The 22,109-nt window shown below is 33.7% G+C and overlaps 3 protein-coding genes across 4 annotated transcripts in view; 1 reads left to right on the top strand and 2 right to left on the bottom strand.

The window, feature by feature from the left end:
- Window positions 1-576: 576 nt before the first annotated feature.
- Window positions 577-12,993, bottom strand: LOC148620183 (uncharacterized). 2 transcript variants are annotated; one of them, XM_088580846.1, is made up of 9 exons: window positions 12,843-12,993; window positions 10,748-10,959; window positions 9,366-9,635; window positions 6,978-7,235; window positions 5,536-5,634; window positions 3,644-3,937; window positions 3,223-3,292; window positions 2,577-2,652; window positions 577-1,211 (listed from the first exon to the last, which is right to left on the bottom strand). In XM_088580846.1, exons 2-9 carry the CDS (start codon window positions 10,806-10,808, stop codon window positions 1,197-1,199), a joined length of 1,143 nt encoding a protein of 380 aa, XP_088436972.1. In that variant the 5' UTR covers window positions 10,809-10,959; window positions 12,843-12,993; the 3' UTR covers window positions 577-1,196. The 2 variants fall into 2 exon arrangements, with proteins under 2 accessions (XP_088436972.1, XP_088436973.1); XM_088580847.1 differs by having other exon boundaries at window positions 9,366-9,617.
- LOC148620181 (uncharacterized) overlaps window positions 12,414-22,109 on the top strand; it is a 32,894-nt gene continuing 23,198 nt past the window's right edge. The window contains exon 1 of the mRNA XM_088580842.1: window positions 12,414-12,735. Within this exon, the coding sequence (XP_088436968.1) occupies window positions 12,652-12,735 (84 nt within the window). The 5' untranslated portion in view covers window positions 12,414-12,651. The remainder of the gene's footprint in view (window positions 12,736-22,109) is intronic.
- LOC148620182 (uncharacterized) lies at window positions 16,023-21,445 on the bottom strand. Its single transcript, XM_088580848.1, has 2 exons — window positions 17,563-21,445; window positions 16,023-16,796 (listed from the first exon to the last, which is right to left on the bottom strand). The coding sequence occupies exons 1-2, from the start codon at window positions 17,733-17,735 to the stop codon at window positions 16,109-16,111; spliced, it is 861 nt and encodes a 286-aa protein (XP_088436974.1). The 5' UTR covers window positions 17,736-21,445; the 3' UTR covers window positions 16,023-16,108.

The raw sequence follows: 22,109 nt of genomic DNA, 5'->3' as shown, positions 1-22,109 counted from the left end.
TATATGTTGCCTATTCCTTGAATGCCAACAAAAATAGTTTAATAGATTTTTATATTATAATTATACATTATATATTTATATTATAATTAAAATGTTTTTTTTATATGTTATATAACAGTGGCTCATCTAACGTAAAAAAGAAACCACATCACTATCGAGGTACAAAACGTTTCTTTTTCTTTCGTCCGTCTTATTATTTGTTTTAAGCAACTAATGGCCAGAAAAATAGGTATGACCACAAATAAATCACTTAAGAGGATACTCAAAAGAGTATTCTAAATATTTGAAAACGACAGTTCAGAATATCCGCAAAATTACACAGAAGCGTCAGCAGTGGGATGATTCCAATACGTCAAAATCCAAAAATACGTCCTAAAGGTGAACACGTGACGATCTAAATGAGGATCTACATACACAATGCATAAAAAAGATTACACATAAAATCTGTAGATAGAGACAAGGCTCCACACAAAAAAAAAAATCAAGTGACAATATGAACTGCCACAAAAAAAAACCCATAAGGGACATCAGGTGATCTGAAGGTTAAGTCTGTCCAATGAATAAATATTCAAGTAATAACAAAAATATAACAATCTTTATTGTAAACCTTACAACATCGACGACCGGTTTACTAGAATATCTCAAAATTATTACTAACCCCTATTTAATCATATGTATCGTTTTCTTTACCAAGTCTTTCCGTTTGTCCTGCAGTGTCGTACGCTGTATCGACGGCTCGAGCATATGTATTGTCTATATTGCCAGTTTGTCTTTGATTGTGACCGGTAGCTTCATATGCCGTGTCGACCACTGGACCGTACGAATCTCCCTTTACGTCATACCTTTGCTGTTGATTTGACGTATCGTATATATCATCTATACTATGGCTATATGTGTTAGCCTCGTTTTCAACATGCCTTTGGTCATGCGCTTTGTCATATATGCCATCTTCTGATGCTGCGTAGGTAGATTGGTCATAGTCATTTGGATTCGAGGCAATGGAATATATTTGTGATTTTGATGATTTGTCACGCTTTTGGTTTGTTCTTTTGTCGGAACTATGACTGTTTGTATACATCCCTTTATAGTTTTCATGAGAGCCATCGCGGGAAAAGTTAGGTAAGGCAATATCTTGTTGTCCTGTGTAGTCTTCACACTGATTACCTATATGGGGTCTTGCCTTGTCCTTTGAATTATTACAAACAACACCTCTGAAAGAGAATGAAATATGAAGTGAAAATTTGTAGACATACAATATACTGTTACTTTGTATGTATGGTTTTATTTACTTTATGTTCTTTGTTATGTATGTCTGTTTTCCATGTCTGGTCTTTGACCCTGGATTATATTCTTTTGATTACCGCTATAACCTTGGTTACCTTGATTACTCTGTAAACGTGTTAAGTTGCTGTGTACTTATTTTCTCTATTTTCGCAGGGGACAAAGAACTACAAAAAATGTACTCGTGATATTAGATTTTAGCACTATATATCGAGCTTTCAACTTAGACACACAGCGTGCGTTATAGGAGGTATCGCAGATTCCCGTTGGTCGAGACATCAGCGATATAATAATACAGAGATAGAGTTACCAGTGGTCTACATAAATTGGAAGTATTCTAAAACAGCTTACTCAGAAAAATCCAAGGAATATTTTGGTCAAAAAGATATTAGAAATAAAGAACGGCTAACAAAAAGCAAATTCCGATCAATTGCAACAGAACTGAAAAACAACAACAAAAAAAAAAACAAAAAACAAAAAAAACAAAAAACAAACGCTTCAAATGGTTAGGTCATGTGTTGAGAAAGGCAAGTAGCAGACATCAAAATATAGCTCTTCGTTGGACTCCACCTAGGAATACAAAGTCGGGCAAACCTCGTACCTCCTGAATGAGAACGGTTCTTTTTGAACTGCAGGAAATTAGATACACCCTGGGACAAGCTCCACACAGAAAAAAAAATTGAAGAAGCTTGTTGCGGCCTTGTGTTCCACCCGGGATGAAGAGATAAAAAATATAAGTGAAGTTACCAACGAAGTCAAATGTTATTTGAGTATTGATTGGTCACTGGAAAACACAGTTCAAATATTATTACATTGGCGAAGCTTAAAAAAAAAGAGCAGCTCGTACTGTTTTGAATATTAATGAGATTAGAACATCGTCATTGTTTCTTATAACAACTTAATTGCATCCCTCCACGAGATGACTTTACGTATATAAAATGTCCTTACTTAGCAAGTGAAAAACGACTTTTAAATTTCTGTTTATTTAAGTCAAATAAGTTTTAGAACAACCAGACAAAGCATTAACAGTCTACTTTTGTACCCAGAGTCGGATTACATGTATTATAAACGTTCGTTTTTTCTGATGTTTATTGGAATAATCTAGCAATTGATGCAAGGGAGAGTACATATTTTGACATTAAAAGCAAATATCTTAAATTCTTATAGGAATATGTGTATTGTTATTTATGTGTCAAAGTTTATTTTCAAAATTTCTGACATTCTATAATATTTTGTGTAAATAATGTATTATTGCATAAAACATGTAGGACCACATTGTACTGATGATTATGTACCTTTTCCTGGCATACAGCAAGATTAGAATAACAATAACTGCAACAAAAACAATCAAAGACACACCGACACTCACACCTGAAAATACATTGCGTAAATCATAAAATGTAAATTATTTTAAAGATTATGCTCTTTGAATTGAAATAAGTAAATATTTTTTGTACAATATACGTTATGTTTACAAATTTTTAACATCCTGAAATTGTGACAATTTAATTTTAATACGGCATGGCAATTATAAACCATACTTGCCAACAAGCACAAATATTTCAGCATTAGTCAACAAAGAATATGTGAAATAAATATATAAATACAGCGGTTTTCCTTGTGTTGATGATGAAGAACGCGTACAGCAGACCAAAAATTGCAACATTACATGGTCGGAATGTTTGCATTTGCAGCCTAAATTGCTGCAATTATTTCTTTGAGAATTATACAACAAAACAAAATTAACGCAGGCCCTTCTTCCTAATGAAATCGATCTAAACAATTTAACATAGATATATTTTCTTAAATCAGGCATTCGCATCACATTGTCTGATACAAGCTCTTGCCTTTAGAATTCGGAAGAACGTTCTGATTCGATATATTACCTGTGCTTGATATTACGAATTACCCCAATACATTATGAGATGATACTTTTCTTACCGACAGAGGATAATCCAGTGCTTCCATTTTTTTTTGTTTGCAGATAAAGATCCCGACGGCTTGTTACTTTCTACAAATGCGGTATGTATTTATAATACTCTATTAGAAAATATTTTAAAAACGTTATATTATCGAACAAATCTATGAGATAAAAAGTATAATTATGCTGAATAAATGAGTATTAAATTTGTGAATGGAAATTGAGACTCACACTGAAAAGCAAGTCTTGCAATAAAAGAAGGTTAATATGAAGTCGATAGTAAGAAAAAGAGTACCATTCAATGCTTTTATTCATTGCGGTTTTCTAGGCGAAGATAGATAGCAGATGATTTTTTCTGTATGGAAAAGCCTTTTTAAAAGGAATTACACTTTTATCGCATCTCATTCCAACCTCTCAATTATATATAACATAAATGTATACCTTTACTGCATACTACACCAACAACCTCTGAAGAACTGCATTCTGCATCTATTCCAGAGCATTCCGTCAAAGATGATTCATTGCCAATGCAATTCAATAAAAATGGTAAAATGTGACCATTTTCGCGTTTTCCGACTTTAGCCCTCCCAGTTTGATTGCTTAAATATCTACACACAACACTAGCGATGTTGTCAATCGAGCTATTAGCACATATAAAATATGTCTTGTTGAGATTTTGATAAGTGACAATGATAAAATTGGCATCATCAATTGAAACTAGTATTTCTGGATAAGCTGAAAGAAAAAACAACCGAAAAGGACGATCAAAATTCTAACAAAACTAAAATGTTTATATTTGCATGTTAATGATAGTGTATAAGAGCAATCAAGGGAACCAAGGTTATAGCGGTAATCAAAAGAATATAATCCAGGGACAAAGACCAGACATGGAAAACAGACACATACAACAAAGAACATAAAGTAACTAAAATGATACATACATACAAAGCAACAAAAGCAGATGAGCAACTCGGACTCCACTAAAAACTGGGAGCATGGACCAGGTGCATCGGTAGAGTAAGCGTCCTCTGCTTTTCTAGAAACACCCGCCGAGTTGCTCATAAAAAGTCAAGTCCGGGGTAGACAAACGAGGAAAGGAAAATTATGACCCGTTGAATACATCAGTTTTCATGGTGCTGATGGATACATCATAACGATCCACGAGTTCATGATGACGACCATAAAACTTCTGTAGTGATGACTTCAATCTTGTAGCAACATAACCCTGTTCCAGAAGCCTATTTGTTAGAGTTCTAGCGCGATGCAAAAAGTCTGCGTAGTTTCGGCAAGCTCTGACATAACGTATGAGTTGTGATATGAACACTCCATACGCAGGAGCCGAAGGGATGTTGCTACAGATGAAAGGAAAGTTAACAATTCTGAATGAAAAGTCATCACGTTTGTCGTAAGGTTTGGTCAATAGTTTTCCTTTACCATCGATTTCTAAGTGTAGGTCAAGATATGAGGCTGCCTTCACAGTGTCTGTAGTATCCTTTATCTCAAGTTCTTTTGGGTTGATGCGATGTATCAAATCCCCGAAATTAGGATTGTTTAAAGATAATACGTCATCTATATAGCGGAAACTGAGATTGAAGGATCTAGCCAAACGATATTTTTTCTTTCTGATCAGATCAGCTATAAAGTCAGCCTCATAAGAGTGAAGGAATAGGTCAGCAAGTAAAGGAGCAAAATTTGTTCCCATTGGAATGCCGACCGTTTGTTGAAAAACACGTCCACCACACTGGACAAATATGTTGTCGATTAAAAATTCCAGCAGTTTGTAAACATCTTCCTCTGTATATTTGGAAGATGATTTGGAATTATTTCTTACAAAGTATGAGGAATCTCTACCAAAAACTATATATTTGTATCTAGGTGTACCATCTTTTTTGGAAAAACAACGATGTATAATGTTTTTAAGTCCGGATTTTAACTGAGTATGGGGAATAGAAGTATACAGTGTTGAAAAACCATAGGTTTTAATGCTATTATATTCAGATAATAGTCTTGAACTGATTGTCTCCAAAAGATCTTTTGAATTTTTCAGGATCCACATTGAATTAATACCACTACGGGAGTAACGGCAAGTAACAGTAACAGTGTTTTTAATTTTCGCTAGTCCAAATTATGAATTCATGAATATTTTGATACAAATAACTAATAACATATTGAACAAAAACACAATTGTAAACCCTTATCCCATTTTTAAATACAAAAAAACTGAGTAAATCTAAAATTATCTCACACCTTTGGCTTTAAATCGTTTTGCTTTAAGCCTCTACTAAAACTATGAGCTTAATATTAATTTTCACATTTGAGTACAAAATACTTGCCAGCATTTTCATCTGTTTTTAAGGATGATGAGGGAATAGTCGATGTTGATGTCGGAAATCCAACACTAGCGAATCGGGTGGTGAGCCTTGTTGAATTGTCTGCAACAAAAAGTTCTAGCATTTTTGCAATGTTGCCGTCCATACTATTTTTCGGACATTAAAAGAAAGAGAAGAAACCAATTTTTTGGAACAGCTTAGGGCCAATTAAACAAAAACATTATTAAATGAAATCTCGGGATTTTAATGTTTTCTGTAGTATTGTCATATTTAAGTTTGAATCCATTATAAAAAATCTGATATAAAATTTGAATAATCTTAAACATGCATTTCAAAATACTATAAAAAAAGAATAGAATACTTTACCGGAAGGAGAAAAGAGAACCTTTCTCGCAAGATATTTTTAGCCGCAGCTAGAGCTACCATGCTAGATATAGCACAATCAGTATAGTTTATTGCTTGTAAAGGCAATTATAGTTAAAATCTTCTTCTCACTACCGACTAGTACTTTGATGATCTACCCAATGAAATTGCATGAGTGTGTTTTTTTGAATGTTCATTCCTGTAACCATAGTTTTAAGGAATTAATGTATCAATGTTAATCGTTTTGACAGGACCAAATTCTAATCAGTCAACGTCGTGATTAAATAGCTGATTTGATCGTTACACACAGTTAAAGTTATGCGGGCACATAGAATATAGCGGTCGAAAACCCTGTTCTTTGCGTCATTCGTGAAGTTTATAATTAGTTAATTGTTTAAGGCGCCATGCTATCCATATAGTACATTGAACGATTCAGTTAATCGACCCTAAGCTGACTTACACGTAATAAACTAGATTTATCGACCGGTAACTATACAACAAAATTATAATTATATCAATTTCGCAAAAATAAAATAGTTCGGAGGCGGATCCAGACACTTTGAATAGGAGGGGTGTCAGCCGGGGTTCCGCAGAAAAAATGCTGGCTAGGACATTATTTGACATTTTTTTGTCAATTTTACACATAAAAATAGAGAGGTGCCAACCCTTTGCACCATCCTCCTGGATCCGCCACTGTAGTCTATGTCAATGACAGTAACTTAGCATGAATGATATTTAAGAAATAAATCACTGAAACTCCATTTTATCATTGTTTTATCACGGACTTGCCATTTATGTCCCATTGTGCTACCTTGAGCGATAGTAAGGATTACATAACGACATAAATGACCTTCCTGTGATAAAACAATGATAAAATGGAGTTGCTGGGATTTTTTTTATTCTAATAGAAATAGCCTTTTTCATACTTTTGAATAGACGCAGCCTTTTGCAAAATATTGGTTATATGTTTATCACTTCTTTTGGCTGGTACTTTGCAGCACGTCATATTAGAATGTAAAATAAAAGAGGAATTGTTAATTGGAAGTAGTTTTAAATTCTAAATGATTGACTAATTGACATACCTAGGCAATAATACTCAACATGCACATATCTTTCTTGGTGCAAAACATCATTTTCCATATCTGTAAGATCGCATTTTCTTTTGTCATTACAAAGGTTTTTTATTCTGTGTTCTGTTTTCTTACGAGTAGTATCATTTGAACATATAGATGCTGGATGTAGTTGAATATGGTTTATATCGATTTTCCCCCACCAACACCAAATTAATGGAGACAAGTGGGTGCATACATCTTCACTCCAGGATGTATTCCATCTCCTCCCTAAAAAGTTAAATCTAGTTGTAGTATCTTTGTTCATAAAAAGCTTGGATTTTGCATTCTACAAAGCATCCACCATGCATGCAGATATCATTATCAAGAAAGCAAAAACATTTAATTAAGATGAAAGCTATTTTTAAACGAACACTTCGGGTGAGTCAATCAAATAATTGTGTTTGTTTGTTTGTTTGTTGGGGTTTAACGTCCGAGCAGCAATATTTCAGCTATATTCAGACGATGAACATGAAATTGATGATAGAATGAACATGAAATGATGATGAAATGAAAAAGGGATGGGACACAAGGACAATGCAGTTGAAAAATTTTGATTGCCACTGGAAATAAGGAGAGGTGGGTAGGGTCGGGCAATTTAGCCTCCTGTGGCGGAGCCCTAGGGTTCCTACTCCGGGAGAATACCACAGTAGGGTTCTTTAACGTGCGGGGAACGTGACATCTTTCCCAACACGGTGCACAACTATGGTTTGCGGTCAGGTTTTCCGCATTATAGCCTGACAACCCCAGCATGTAACACGCCAGGGGTACCCCATTCCACCACCCAGTTGCTCAGTGGGCAGAGCGCCCTAGAAAATCCCATTTGTCGCATATTTTGATAAACTCTGACTATGAAAATTCAACAAAAGAAACACAGAAGTATAAACGGTGATAAAATTAAACAGAAAATACCAAAAAGGTCATTTTTTACTGAAGAATTAATACCCTAGGGGTTTTGACATTGAAAAATATGTCAATTTAGTGATTTTTCGGCGGGGTAGGGGTACATTTTTTTTTCATTGTACCGCAAAACCCTAAGTGTTACCGACATTTCTTGGCACTATTGTAAAGCTGAGAGATTAGGCTACATGATGATGCATACATATGTCAGTTTACTACACACTGTAGAAAAAGAAGTTCGTATAATACAAAAAAACTTAAAAAATAGATTTTTGCCTCAACGAAGTATAAAAAGTAGCCAAAAAATAAAAAAAATGCTTCAGTTTATTTTTTGGCGACAAAAAAATCGTAAATGGGAGGTATAAGGGTACCCAAAAATCATATTTTGGTTGATGATTTGGGCAGTGCACGGGTGGGAGGGGGTTGGGGTGGTGAGGGTTATCTCAGCCTACGTACTATTAATATCATCTCCATATTATCAATCTGGCACTCTTCCCTTTTTCCTGACACAGCAATGCAAAACCGAATGTTCTGTGTTTGGTTTAGCCACTTATGTAATATAGTAGTAATAGGAATAGTTAGTTTAATGCCGTCCTGAAAAGTTCAAGGTTAAACAAATCTCAACAGATCCAGTGGCGGAAGTAGAGGGGAGTTCAGGATGTCGGCATCCCTCATTTTTATTGGAAAATTTGTCATTTTTTATGTGTAAAACTGACAAAAAATATTTAAAAAATAATGTCCTAGCACCAATCCCCTTTTTCTGAGAACCCCGACTGGCATCCATTTGAATTCTACATCATGTTAATGTTTATCACGGCTTACAAACTGCTGCAGTCACTTTTCAAGATCCCGTAGGTAAACATCTTGATTCAAAAAGACGATAAATTGTGCATTGGGTGATTCAGCTATGAATCACTTTAATTATGGACGCTATCGAAATTGAGTCTTCTAGTACAAGGAAAATTATTTACGAAAACTTCATCTGACGATTCAACACTAAAGAGAAGGAAGGATGGCTTATTTTAAGTAACTTTTATGTCCTTCAAATTCAGATTATTTCTACACTTCTCATCACTATTTGTTTCCGAAGTAAAGTCTTTCACAGATAATGGCAAAATTCTGTAATGTAAAAACAAATACCAGATCCCATCATTGGTTGTCTTATTTTGAACGCTTAAACTAGACTTTATGTATCATGTTTACTTTCTATAGTTTCCACGAGCAGGTTTCATTTGGCCAAATAATATGCACCAAAACGCTAAAATCTGATCTTTATCGATCGGGAAATTAGAATTACTCTGTCTTTACACTAAGCTTTTTATACAAACAAGAATTTCCCATTTCAAATAGCTTACACAACACAAACAATTTTAACCAATGCTTTCAAATTGCACCTTCCATTACATAGAGCTTAGTATATTTTCAGAATTACTAAAGCAGGGAATTTCTCTATATACTTACAAATACAATGGTATGAAATGCTCATTCTTCTTGGAAAACGTTTACAGTTATTTTGTAGTTCTTTCAATGTTATGTTACATGACACTTTTTGATGACAGGTGTTTTTGATGAGTAATGCCATGTTGTTGAAACACGACCAGTGGCTTCCCCAACAATTGTCGAAGGGAACTATAACCTTTGTAACGATAATGATCTCAGTTGCATTACAAACCAAGTTCATAGGACTATGATCATACTCGCATAAAATAGCACCTGAAATATACAATGAACCTAATACAAGAAGTTAAAATGAATATTTGAAAGGAGTTACTGATGTATTATATATATGCTGTAAAAAGCAAAAACGACAATTAAAGTTGTGTTTTTTGTTTGCTTAGAGGGATATGAGTATATCCTGCTATGAATTAACGGCTCTCTTCTAGTCATATGTTTATTTGTTTCCTGGTAGTTACTAGCCATGCCCTGTCATTTGTATATGTGTAACATACTGAATATTTCTATCGTGAATTAGTCTAAGCAGGATGTAGTTTAAAAATGCCATATTATATGTTACAAGTAAGGTAGACATTTTATGAGCAATGACAGAAGTTAAACTTGAGATTTAAAAAACAACAACTTTAGAATTGATCACTATAGAATTTGTGACTACATCCATTGGTCAAGTGGAACAAAAAGTAAATCATGTAATTATTTTCTACATACGTCATTCCTATCCATATATTTAAACTGTTTGTAAGACATTCAGGTCAATAACCCTAAACATATTCAAATAAATTTGCATCTGTTGTTTAAGAGAAGATAAACTCCAAAAATTTTCAACTGAGATGTTTAAAAGCCTATCAAGCGGAACTGAATTTGTAATCATATGTAGAAACCCTCCCTTTTATCATTTCCACCGTGGTATTATCAGAGACCTTGGTCAAACATTTGCTCTTCCAGAAGGTTTCAATATCAAATTTGAATGAGCCAGCCACCTGCTGAATCACTTGAGCCGCAGTTGAATCGTTTGTGAGGGTCATTGAGGTCAACAATTCAATCGAATTTCAAACATTAACACTTGGGACATATGGAATTTTTTAAAGGAAAAAGTGTCAATCAAGAGCCTAGATATCCTCTGGCAGTATCTTTTTTGCTCAAATGAAACAAATCAAATTGCTTGTAGAAACTCTTTTCGACATTATTTATACAACCAGTGAAGGGTTTTTATGTACATTATAGTTGTTTAGCAAACGTGAACAAATCCAATTGACGATGCACGCAAAAGAAAGACACAAGCAAAGATGAATATTTGGTCTACGTGAGCTAAACATCGGTGGTTAAAAACTTCATATTTGTAAGGTGCTGGCTATAACGGTAGAAGCATTAATCGAGTATTCACTTACTTTGGCCTGCCATTATCAGGCGAAGAACATGGCTAACTAAAAATATGTACAGGAAATCCATCACTCAAATGAACACAAAGAAGAAAAAGATGTTTAAAGCATTGTCAAATCATCGCATGGTATCTCGTCTTGTTGTTCAGTCCAAAAGTTGGTAATCAATCAGGCAAAATTGCCTTAAATAGATTCGGTAAAAACACACCTCTTGTTCTCTCCTAAAAGTATGAAATATTCTATTTAAATTTGTTTAACATAAAATAAAGGAAGTATTGTTCTTGTTAACTTTAAAACAAATATTATGCATTTAAAATATTGCATCACTAAAAATTGTTCGAGGATGACAAAAATGGAAAGATAACTTATGACACGATATACAAATTGGTTCTCATGGTGCAGATGGATACCCCATTTACGATGACGACCATAAAACTTTGGAATAGGTGGCAAAAGGTCAAAAAGCATAAAAAATTCCGTCGACTTTCTTCTCTGAATTGTACTCTTGTAGTCGATAAGATTGAAGTGTAATTGGTTCGTGTAAAAGTAATCAAAGAAACCAAAATTCGAGCAGATCATTAACACCATCGGCTTTGCAAGAGGTATGATAACATTTTTTTTAAAAAAAGATCAATGAGAACTTACCATAATTAATCAGCTTTGATTATAGAAGTAGGCATGCCATTTTCCGTCAAGAAGGAACATCTTATTCTTTATTTTTAACATTTAGAAAGTTCAAAATCAAACTTAAAAAATAATTATTTACAGACGGATAACCTCAAATGAATAATTATTTATTCTGATTCTATATAAAAGACCTTAAAGTGAACATAAAATTCAAGAAATTTGCCAAATGTGTTTAACCTTGTAGCCACCTTATTCATTAATTTATTCCCGTGCTGGCCCGGTTTGTCAAACGAATAGGCCAGCAGCAGCGGTAAGCTTGTTGTAAAAGACGACTAAAATATGCTCAGATACCTGGTCGTGGTCAAGGGCGGTCTGCCCAAAGAGCAAAAAACTGGGTTGTGTGCCCCAGTTCGTGGAATGGGGTACCCCTGGCATGCTACATGCTGGGGTCGTCAGGCCATAAAACCTCACCGCAAGCCATAGTGGAACAACGTGATGGGAAAGGTGTCACGTTAAAGAATTCGGCTGTGGTATTCGATAGGAGTAGGAACCTTTGCCCTCCGCCACAGGAGGCTTAATTGCCCGACCTTTTCCCCTCTCCCTATTTCCAGTGGTAATCAAAATCAAAAATCAAAAAAAACATTCCGATTTTCAACATCTATGTCTTATCATAGAGAGTGGAGAAATCAAGAAAAATCTGAGGAAAATCGGTTTATTCCCCTACAAAATATGTAGAAATCTTGCAAAATTTACATTTTATCTGTACTATCATTTGTTAATCTTTTTGTAAGGTAGTGAAGTGAAGAGAAATGAATGTCATAACGAATAGTTCTACGTCAGTGTTTTTCTATTGAAACGACTATTTTCATTTTTTAAGCGTTTATATTTGGTGTTTTTTTATTAGCATTATACAGTGATAAAAATCAATTTCGCGTGGACTATTTTTTTTTCGGTTTTCTGTCCACCGGGGGACCATATCCTTTTTATTGCTTTTGATAAATGCTTCTTGGCAATGTTCGATAACCGTTGGTACCATGTATATACTTTTGAAAGTACCATTGTTCGTGGGGCACCAATTTTCTTGATTTTCTTGGGTAGGCTGAACCATGAAATTTGGTTCCAAATGAATAGGAGACTCCCACTAATGTTTATACTGAAAAATTCAAAACCATGAATTCAAAAATCCACGTACGTGTATTTCTTCCCTGATCCACGAAAATTGGTATCCACGAATTGATGAACTTTCGCAGTAGTATGTATTTGTGGTTTTGGAAGATACATTATTTATGAAGTCTGATATGACCTTTACACGAAGTAATCAACCGCCGATAAGTGGCGTTACACTCTCTGATTCAAATGTACATGTTCCGGTGAGTACCTTTTTCGCTTTTAGCTATAGTTTTAGTTCCATTGTGTCGACATGAAAATAACCTAACGATTCTTTGCTAAAAGTTAAAAAGAAGGACTATACACTTACTTTCAATCAGTTCCTTTCGATTAAGGAGGAACAGAACCTAACTTTTCCGCTTCAAGCGTGTCATTAAAACATGTGATGGATGAAAGTATAAGATATAATTAGACTTCCATAGGTTACAAATAAACAAGGAAGTTGAATAAGTGTGTATTCAGTCTTAAAAATCCAAGTGAAGACATTTAAAGGTCATTGACTGGAGTCACTGAAAAATGCGTTTTAAAAATGTTATATAGAACTAAATGATGAATGTTATGGTACCGAAAGAATGCTTTATTTTTGTATAACTGAGAAGTACATATTTACAATTGTCAACTATCAATTTTCATAGTCATAACGGTTGCTTTCATTTTTGATATTATTATTTGTGTACTCGTTCGTACAAGACATGTACTTATGGTATTTATCTAAGGCATCCAAAAATTATTCTGTTTAAAGTAGTAGTTGTTTTTGTAAGAATCGCGCAAATTATGTAATACGTGATAAACCCCGAAAAAGGCTACACGTTTTTATTTTTGTTATTAAGTTGCTTTATAGGTCTTTATGATGAAATGTATAATTATTCATTCCAATCTGTCTGCTCTTAGCAGATAATCCACATTTAAAATCAAACAGTTTTTATTGTGTTTCAGAGTCGTTTATCTCCCTTAATTTTGAATTATATTGCACATTCCTTATTATTTATATCTCCTATGAACAAGGGTTATATGAAAAGCCACATACTATTTTCTGTTTACTATAACATTTTAAACAAAATATCAAAAACAAAAATATGTAGGATTTCCCACAACAAATCAAATTTTGCATGATTCTTATATGGAGTGCTACTTAACAGCTGAATACCAATAGAAAACATTATGCATATATAAACTTTAACTGAAACTAGAGTCCATAAAGATCCTGAATCATAAGTAACATTCTTTTTTGTAAGAGTGGCCGTATTTTGCTTTGATAAAAATATCTAAAGCTCAAACCTAGAGAACATTAGTGTCAGCAGTCATTGAAATCTGTACAACAGCTTCTGAGACGATTTTTTAAAAAGTAATTACATTAAAAAATTGAAAAAGATGTCGAAAAAAAGCAATAACTCCAACATGGCTAAGGTCTCACTAACCACTTTCGGGTCAAATGGCCACCCCCTATGTAGTACCAAAAACACACTGAACTTGGACATATGCATTGTAAGTGCACCATTTGTGTGTATGTGACAGGGAGATAGTTTTGCGCATTTGATTTGTTGAGTTGTAAGTGCGATATTTCGTATGGAGCCTCATTGTATGAAAGATTTCGTTGAGACCCTCATCGTTGCGGTATTCTGGTTTTATGCGTATTGTTACTGGTTCGTAATATTTCATTCTATTTTGTGATCGCTCTATATTTGTGGATTTCTATTGGTTGAAAGTTTCAGCGATGTAATTGAGCTACCTATGTTATGATTTGAAAGTGATAGTTGCCATTTTAAACTGTCTCGGTATTTGATGAGAAATATGTGTATTTAACATATTCCTCTTTGTAAGGATGAGTTGTATGATTTTGAGCGATTGACTAAAGTTTGCTACGATGTATACACTTTTTACTCTTTATGGTAACATTCATATTTTTAATCATAAATGAGTTAGTAGATTCGTTTTCACATATTACAGACATTCAATATTGCAAAAGAATATAACATTCTTATTATATGCAGTTATGGGTAGAGTTCGTATGTTTTATAAACCGGTTGCTATGGTAACCATGAGTGTTGGTATCAATGTAAACATTAGCGGTGTGTTTGATTTCTGAATAATTGTGGAATGCTTGACTTGTGATTTCTTTCAATGAATGGATGTATATTAGTTTTTTTAAATTAATAGTTGCACATTAGTTAGTATGTGATAATTGTAATTGTAGTTTTACATTTCAGATGTGATATGTAATAACATTGTTATTTGTAATTCCAGGGTAAATTATACACTCTAATAAAGTATCTGAACGCTAGCCTGGAGTTTAGTATGATGAAGCAACTAAACCCCCGTGACATACATTCTGATTAAAAGTAGTCAAAATAAAGCTGAGAATGTGTACTTTAAAACCATATATGTAATTTACTACAAAAGTGTATGAATATTGTGTACATGTGCGAGTAATTTGCCTCCATGCTGTCAGTTAGCAGAAAAAGTAAAAATGTTGATTTTCAGTATTTTTTATTCAGGTAAATTTTGTGAAGAATTTCTACGGTCATTGTACCGTTAGAATAATATTTCTGAAAGCCTTGTTTTCCAAGCTTTGCAATGGTATGCAACTTTAAGTTGTCATTTGTCCTTGGAATTCACAGTGAAACATTGAAAATTACTTGTTTAACATGTAAAGTAATGGAAACGTTAGAAGTGGTTGGTGAGACCTAAACAATTAAAACAAAAATTTGACCACAGATACATTTCATAATGCTGAACGCTTTCTTCGGGTTAGAATTTGTCTACACCTAACGGTTTTTGAGATATATACGGAAAACTACTATATGACCCTATGTTCTATTTTTAGTAACGGCAGATATGTCTTTCGACGGATTGAAAATCCCTACATCAGTTTTATCCAAAATGCCCTAAGAATAATTCGCATAAATTTACTTCCAATTGGTCTAGTATTGTAAGAACTTTTTTTAAAAGAAATAACATAAAATTAGGAAAAAAACATTGTAAATGAGCAAATACTCCAACATAGCATAACAAATTATCACAAAATTTGATAGATCTCATCATGTTTAACACTTTTACCCCATGTCAGAATGTTTTGGAGATACGTGCGAAAAGCGTCTGACTGACCCCTATAATATATTTAGCTCACCTAGTCTAAACGGCCATGTGAGCTATTTGACATCACTTAACGTTCGTCATCCGTTGATTTTAACACTGTTTCAAACCTCTTCTACTCTGAAACTGATAGTTTTGGAGATATATGCGAATAACTTCTTACTGACCCCTTTGTTCAAGTTTTAGTAACAACGGTCATGTTTTTCGACGGATCAAAAATTCCCACATCAGTTCTATGCAGAATACCATAAGGAACACACAAATGAAGTTTGATAAAGTAGTATCAGTGGAGAAGAGTTATGAAAATGTGTTAACGACGGACGACGACGGACGCTAAGTGATGACAACAGCTCAAATGGCTTTTTAATTTTATTCATTGCTTTAACAAAAACAGACGTTATATAGAACAAATATATTTACCAAGCTACATTGTACATTAGTATTTTAAACATTAGTAATACACATCGTCTTTAACACCATATATCACGGAGGTAGATGATTATATGTTTGATCTACTACTTCTCTGCGCTCACAGTGAGTTGTCGAATCATACACATGATCAACGCTGTGTCCATATATACTGAAGTTATTGTCGTTGCGCCGTGAGTTGTTTGAAGTATCATAGATACCATCCACGCTGTGTCCATAAATATGAAGATTATCATGATCGGAGCGTCGTCCGTTGGTTGACGTATCATAGACACCATCGTCAGGCTTGTTCGTGTCATACATATTCGAATCGACGGTATTTTTACGCCCTGTTTTATTTGACATGTCATATACCTCATCAATACATCGTCCATATACATCTGAATCATGATAGTCGTGATTAGTCCGATCAAAAGTGTCATAAAAGGTATCCAGATTACGATCGTATTCATTTGTGTCACTGTCATTGGCTTTATGTAGAGAGCTCTTAAATGTATCGTAAGTTTCTCCGTCACTTACAGTATATATAGTTTCCGAACTTCTGTGATCTGAAGTAGAATTTATCACAACGTTTGCTATCTCTTTTCTGCCTATATCGCTGCTTCGGTCATCTTCAGGAATTTCATATACACCATAATTCTTAGATACCTTATTGTTTGCATTAATTACTTCGTTGACGATTTCCTTAATTCCCATAGGTATATCTGGGCTTTTCGTATTTGATTTTGGTATCCGTCGTTTGCTAAAAAATGCAATCAAAATTATTCATCACATCGTGATCAATTATTAAAATTATTTGTTTTTTTTTATTTTTTTGGTATATTCAGAAAAAGATTTAGCTAATATTTTATATACTGTAAACAAACATGTTAAATATATAAAAGAGTAATTGAGGAAACCAGTTTTCTAGCGGAAATTAAAAAAATGTAATCCAGGAACAAAGACTAAACAGGGAAAATAGACACACACAACAAGGAACATTATATAACCATACGTACGAAGCAACAAAAGTAAATAAGCAACCTGGACACAACTCAGGACTGGGAGCATGGACTAGGTGCACCGGTAGGGTAAGCGTCCTCTGCTTTCTAGTAACACCCGCCGAGTTGCTTAACAACTACCTTTTACAGATTTGTTAACTCAACCTCAACTCAACGATACAAATGTATAAAGCGATATTGAAATATAAATTGCATGAAATTAACTACATATCAATTCAAAATTGACAGGTTCACTTTATTTTGAACCTCATATAAAAGATACGATTTGACAACATGAAGGAAATGTTACAATGGAAATTGATATTAGTATTGTAATATTCAAGTATGAAGTGCTTGGAAAAAGGTTTTTCATTGCACGAAACAAAGCTGTAAATAAGGGTAATAAAGAATATGAATAAGGCAAATGAACAACACTCTCTTTTCAGTGATGGTCTTGTTTATGTTTGCCTGTTTTTTTCGAGGGCCGCTTTAGTTTTAGTTTGGACATCATTAGACCAAAATTATTACCGCTGCACTGTAAAAATGACTGCAACTATTATCAGAATTAGTACTAATCCTCCGGTAACACCAACAGCAATTGCTACAAAATAAACAAAACTAGGCAAATTATGAACGATGCTCACTAAATTGATACCCCCGCTCCCTTTTATGATTATATGATAGCATGCACATGATGACATCCAACTTGATTTGGATTAGCATTTAAAAGAGGGCACACAACAGTAATATGTAATAAAGGTTATGTGAAAGTTTCTTTAAATTCCATTCAGTTGTATAGAATACTGTGGACAAAGGACAGGTACACCCACCTCAGGGAATGATAAATTTAAAATCTTCAGATCATAATTTAAAATGAAAAGTCCACATAGTCAATATTAAATAAGGAATTGTAAAAAAAAATTCTTAAATTACATTCAATGATGTAGGAGAAAAAACTGATAAAAGATGGTTCCACATGCATAAATATTCCTAAATGACAATTCCATATTTTGCAATGGGAAAGAGTAATCAAGGGACCTAAGATTCCAGGGGAAATCAAAAGAATGTAATTCAGCGACAAAGACCAGACATTGAAAACAGACACATACAGCCAAGAACATGAAAAAAGAAAAATAATACACATAAAGTAAAAAAAGTAAATGAGCAAATCGGACTCCACTAAAACTGGGAGCATGGACCAGGTGCACCAGTAGGTAAAGCGTCCTCTGCTTTTGTAGAAACACCCGCCGACTGGCTCATAAAAAAGTCAAGCGCAAGGTACACGAAAGAGGAAGGGAAAAATAATCAAGGGAACAAAATAAGAAAATGTAATCCGGAGACAAAGACAAGAGAACAAATCGGTTTTCATGGTGCAGACGGATACCCCGTAACGATCTACGAGTTTATAATGACGGCCATTGTGTAGAGATGACTTCAACATAACATAACCCTGTTCTCCAGAAGCCTAATTGTAAGAAGTCTAGCGCGATGCTAAAAAAATCCTGCATTTTGAAAACGTCTTCTTCGAAATATTTGGGAAATAATTTGGAATTGTTTTCTACAAAGTAAGAAAAATCTCATCCAAGAATTACATATGTGTATCTAGATGTATCGACTTTTTTGAGTTACAAAGATGTATAATGATTTTGAGTCGGAATTTGTAACTGAGTATGGGGAATAGAAGTATAATGAGTTAAGAATAATCGGCTTAAATGCTATGATAATTATCTTGAATTGAGGGTTTCCACAAGATCTTTCGATTTTTAAGCTTATCTGGCCGTAGCCCATGTGAGCTATTGCATTCACTAAGCGTCCATCGCCGTCGTCGTCATCGTTAACAAATTTTTCAAACATCTTCTACTCAGAAACTACTGAATAGATTTCCATAAAACTTAAAATGATTGTTCCTTAGAGTATCCTGCACAAAATGACCGTTTGGATTTTCGATCGGTAAAAAACATAGCCGCCGTTACTAAAATAGAACATAAGGATAATACAGTAAATTTTTGCATATATCGCCCAAAACCGTAAAGAGTAAAAAGTATTCAGCATGATAAGATTTATATGTGATCAGACTTTGGTGAAAAATTGATGACCCATGTTGGAGTTATTGCCCTTTTTGGACTTTTTTTGCTGTTTTTTGATGTTATTACTTTCAAATAAAGTTGGTATTCTTGATTTTAAGGTATCCTGGACAAAATTACTGTTCAGATTTTTGATCGGTTAAAAAACATGACCGTCGTTACCAAAAATAGAACACAGGGGTCAGATAGTAGTTTTGTGCATACATCTCCAAAACCTTTAGGTTTAGCTAATTTCTTTCAATTGTTGAAATGATCCTTACTCTAAGGCTAACAAAAGTGTCCAAGGGATAAAATTTGTCAGACGACTCCATGTAAGAGTTATTGCCCTTGAGAGGAGAAAAACGACAGGTATTTGTTTACAGTTTTCAGCTAATATCTTGACAACTATGTCTTAAACACATGAATAGATTAGAATCAAAATCTTAAATAACTGGTCCAAAATGGGATGGTGTAATTAAGATTCTGTTAAAGTTCCATTAAATTCAATTCAGAGGTGTAGGAAAAGTAACGATCCGGTCCGTCTATTAAGGAATTAGACCTAGGGTAAGGAACATAACTCATGAAATCACTGATATGTTTGTTTTATATTCAAATTCACCAAAGCCTCTCAAGCTTTCTTTTGAAATAGAATAAAATTAATCCAAGTTAATTAGATGCTTACATAAGATTGATGTAAACTGCTAAATACAAACGTTCCAATGATTTTCAAGAGTTGCGCCCCTTATCCTAGGTCTACCCCCTGAAGTTATAGTCAAATATAGACGTGTTCTTCCTCAAAAGAGTTCCAAATATTTTGAAACAAGAATAAATCCTTTTGTTTTTGATTTATTGAATATTTCAAGTTCTTTATTTGAGGCTTACTTAAATGTGGGATATTAACAGTTTAACAATGGTAACAAAATGTATATCAACCATACATTAATTTTTTTCTTAATTGAAACTAATCAACACTACTCTGGTACACCGGTTTGTGTTTGGTGGAGACACGTGGAATTTCATTTATGAATTAACTTTAAGTATTATCTGCATATAATAAAATAAAACGTCCACCGGCAGGCTATTCACATATGAAAATAGATAACTTAGTACTTGGATGTATTTTGGGATTACACAAATCTGCATTTGTAAAGTATTAGATTAAATTAAAATAGATAAATATCCCTGCTAATGGCTTGCTAATGAACTGATCAGCCATACCAACAATAGAACATTGACTCGAAAAATCTGTCAACACAACAAACCCTAAAAATATTAGATAACATAAACATGATTTTATTTTATATAACCATTTAAGAAGGTATACCTAGAGTAAGGGACAGAACTCTTACAAATCATTCGGAGGTTTGTATTCAGCATTTTACATCAATCTCCTGTACGCACTGAAGATAACTTAGGTTGATTTCATTCTACTTCAAATGAAAGCTTGAAAGGCTTTGGTGAAATTTAATATAAAAGAAACATATCACTGATTTCAAGAGTTATTTCCTTTACCATCGATCTACCTCCTTAATAACTTGAATGATTATCTATTAGAAACATTGACGATTAATGGTGATACGATCGAACTAGGAAGGATTTAAAGATATCATCAGGGCAAACGGTATTTTCAACATCTTTTGTTTTGTTATATGGATGGCTATCCATGGTGATACGATCTAAGGAAGATTAAGGAAAATTTTGTGATGTCGTTAGTGCAAGTGGTATTTTCAACATTATGATGTGATCATGTGATATGGATGGTTATTCATGGTTTCAGATATTCTTTAAAAACACCTTGTAATTTTCAACTATTTTGTTCAATATCTGCGCTTTTCCTTAAATTTCTTTGGGCGTTCAGTTATGTGAGTGGTATTGCAATAATCATATGTTTTTTTTAAGAATACACTTCTAAAATTTGATCATTTAGATAATTTTCAAAAATAAAATGTATCATTATTTTGCTTTCACGGCATTATAATTTAATTTTTAGATGGAGTACGACTTCCTTGCAGTTTTGTTGTACACATGACCACTGCAAACAATAATAAATTCAGAAGAAAAAAACACGAATTCGTCCACAGTCTGATTCTCAAAGCATTTTTGAAATAGAACAGAAAGGATAATATCAATGCCCTATTTTCAGATCATAATAATTTGAAAAAAAAGAGAAAAAAATCACTTTCGCTGTTTAATTGCTACTCTTTTAAAGCTGAGAATAAAATATTTAAAACTATACATTTTATTATCATATTTTGACGGTAATTTTTTAAATTCTGTATTGGTTATAATGAACGTCAATCTGTTGATACTGAAAAAACACTCAAGTAAAATTATAAACAAATGGAGTATGCTTTGACCTACCTGTAACTTGTAGCTTTGTGGAAACTTCAGTTGTTCGAATATTTGACTCTGTGGAAAATAAAAAAAATAATAATAATGACTAAATAAAACTTTAACTTCATTTGGGTACTTAGTTTAATTTTCGAGGATAATAGGCTACCTGTCACGCATTGTTTTGAAATGGTCTTCCCTTCAGCGAAACTTGCAAAAACCAACATGCAGTAATACAAGAAAAACTCAACTTCAAACTTAAAGGTACCCAGACAAGGTACCCAATACATTGACATGCTCCAAGTTTTTAGTGGAGTCCGAGTTGGTCATTTGCTTTGTTACTTTGTATGTATTATTTTACTTACCTAATGTTCTATGTTGTTCATGTCTGTTTTTACAAGTTTGGTCTCTGTCCCTGGATTGCTTTCTTTTGATTTTCGCTAGAACCTTGTTTCCCTTGATTACTCATTGACATGACGTTATCCATACCCACATATGGGCTAGGAAAGGGCTAACAAAACGTACAGCACGGATAAGATTGTTACGGGTTAATAGAAACAGACTAATCAATATATATTGTCCCGTCAGATTTTACTACAGCGAAAACAATGTTAAATCTCAATTAATATAGAATTACCACAAAATTGTTGTCAATAATTTGTAAACAGGTAACATTAAAGT

Source organism: Perna viridis, chromosome 4, assembly GCF_037379345.1.
Source record: "Perna viridis isolate PV_CMFRI_1.1 ecotype Kerala chromosome 4, ASM3737934v1, whole genome shotgun sequence".
NCBI classification, from domain to species: domain Eukaryota; kingdom Metazoa; phylum Mollusca; class Bivalvia; order Mytilida; family Mytilidae; genus Perna; species Perna viridis.
The sequence above is the reverse complement of the archived record's forward strand: the minus strand, read 5'-3'. Positions and strand labels throughout refer to the sequence as shown.

Excerpts from the sequence above, each read along its gene's own strand:
- LOC148620183 (XM_088580846.1), bottom strand. The coding sequence starts at position 10,808 with ATGGATTTCCTGTACATATTTTTAGTTAGCCATGTTCTTCGCCTGATA. Across the intron at positions 9,636-10,747 it reads CCTGATAATGGCAGGCCAAA|GTTCATTGTATATTTCAGGT; the intron begins GTAAGTGAATAC and ends TTCTTGTATTAG. Across the intron at positions 3,293-3,643 it reads TGGTGTAGTATGCAGTAAAG|AAAGTAACAAGCCGTCGGGA; the intron begins GTATACATTTAT and ends CCGCATTTGTAG.
- LOC148620182 (XM_088580848.1), bottom strand. The coding sequence starts at position 17,735 with ATGTCATCATGTGCATGCTATCATATAATCATAAAAGGGAGCGGGGGT. Across the intron at positions 16,797-17,562 it reads GTCATTTTTACAGTGCAGCG|CAAACGACGGATACCAAAAT; the intron begins GTAATAATTTTG and ends TGCATTTTTTAG.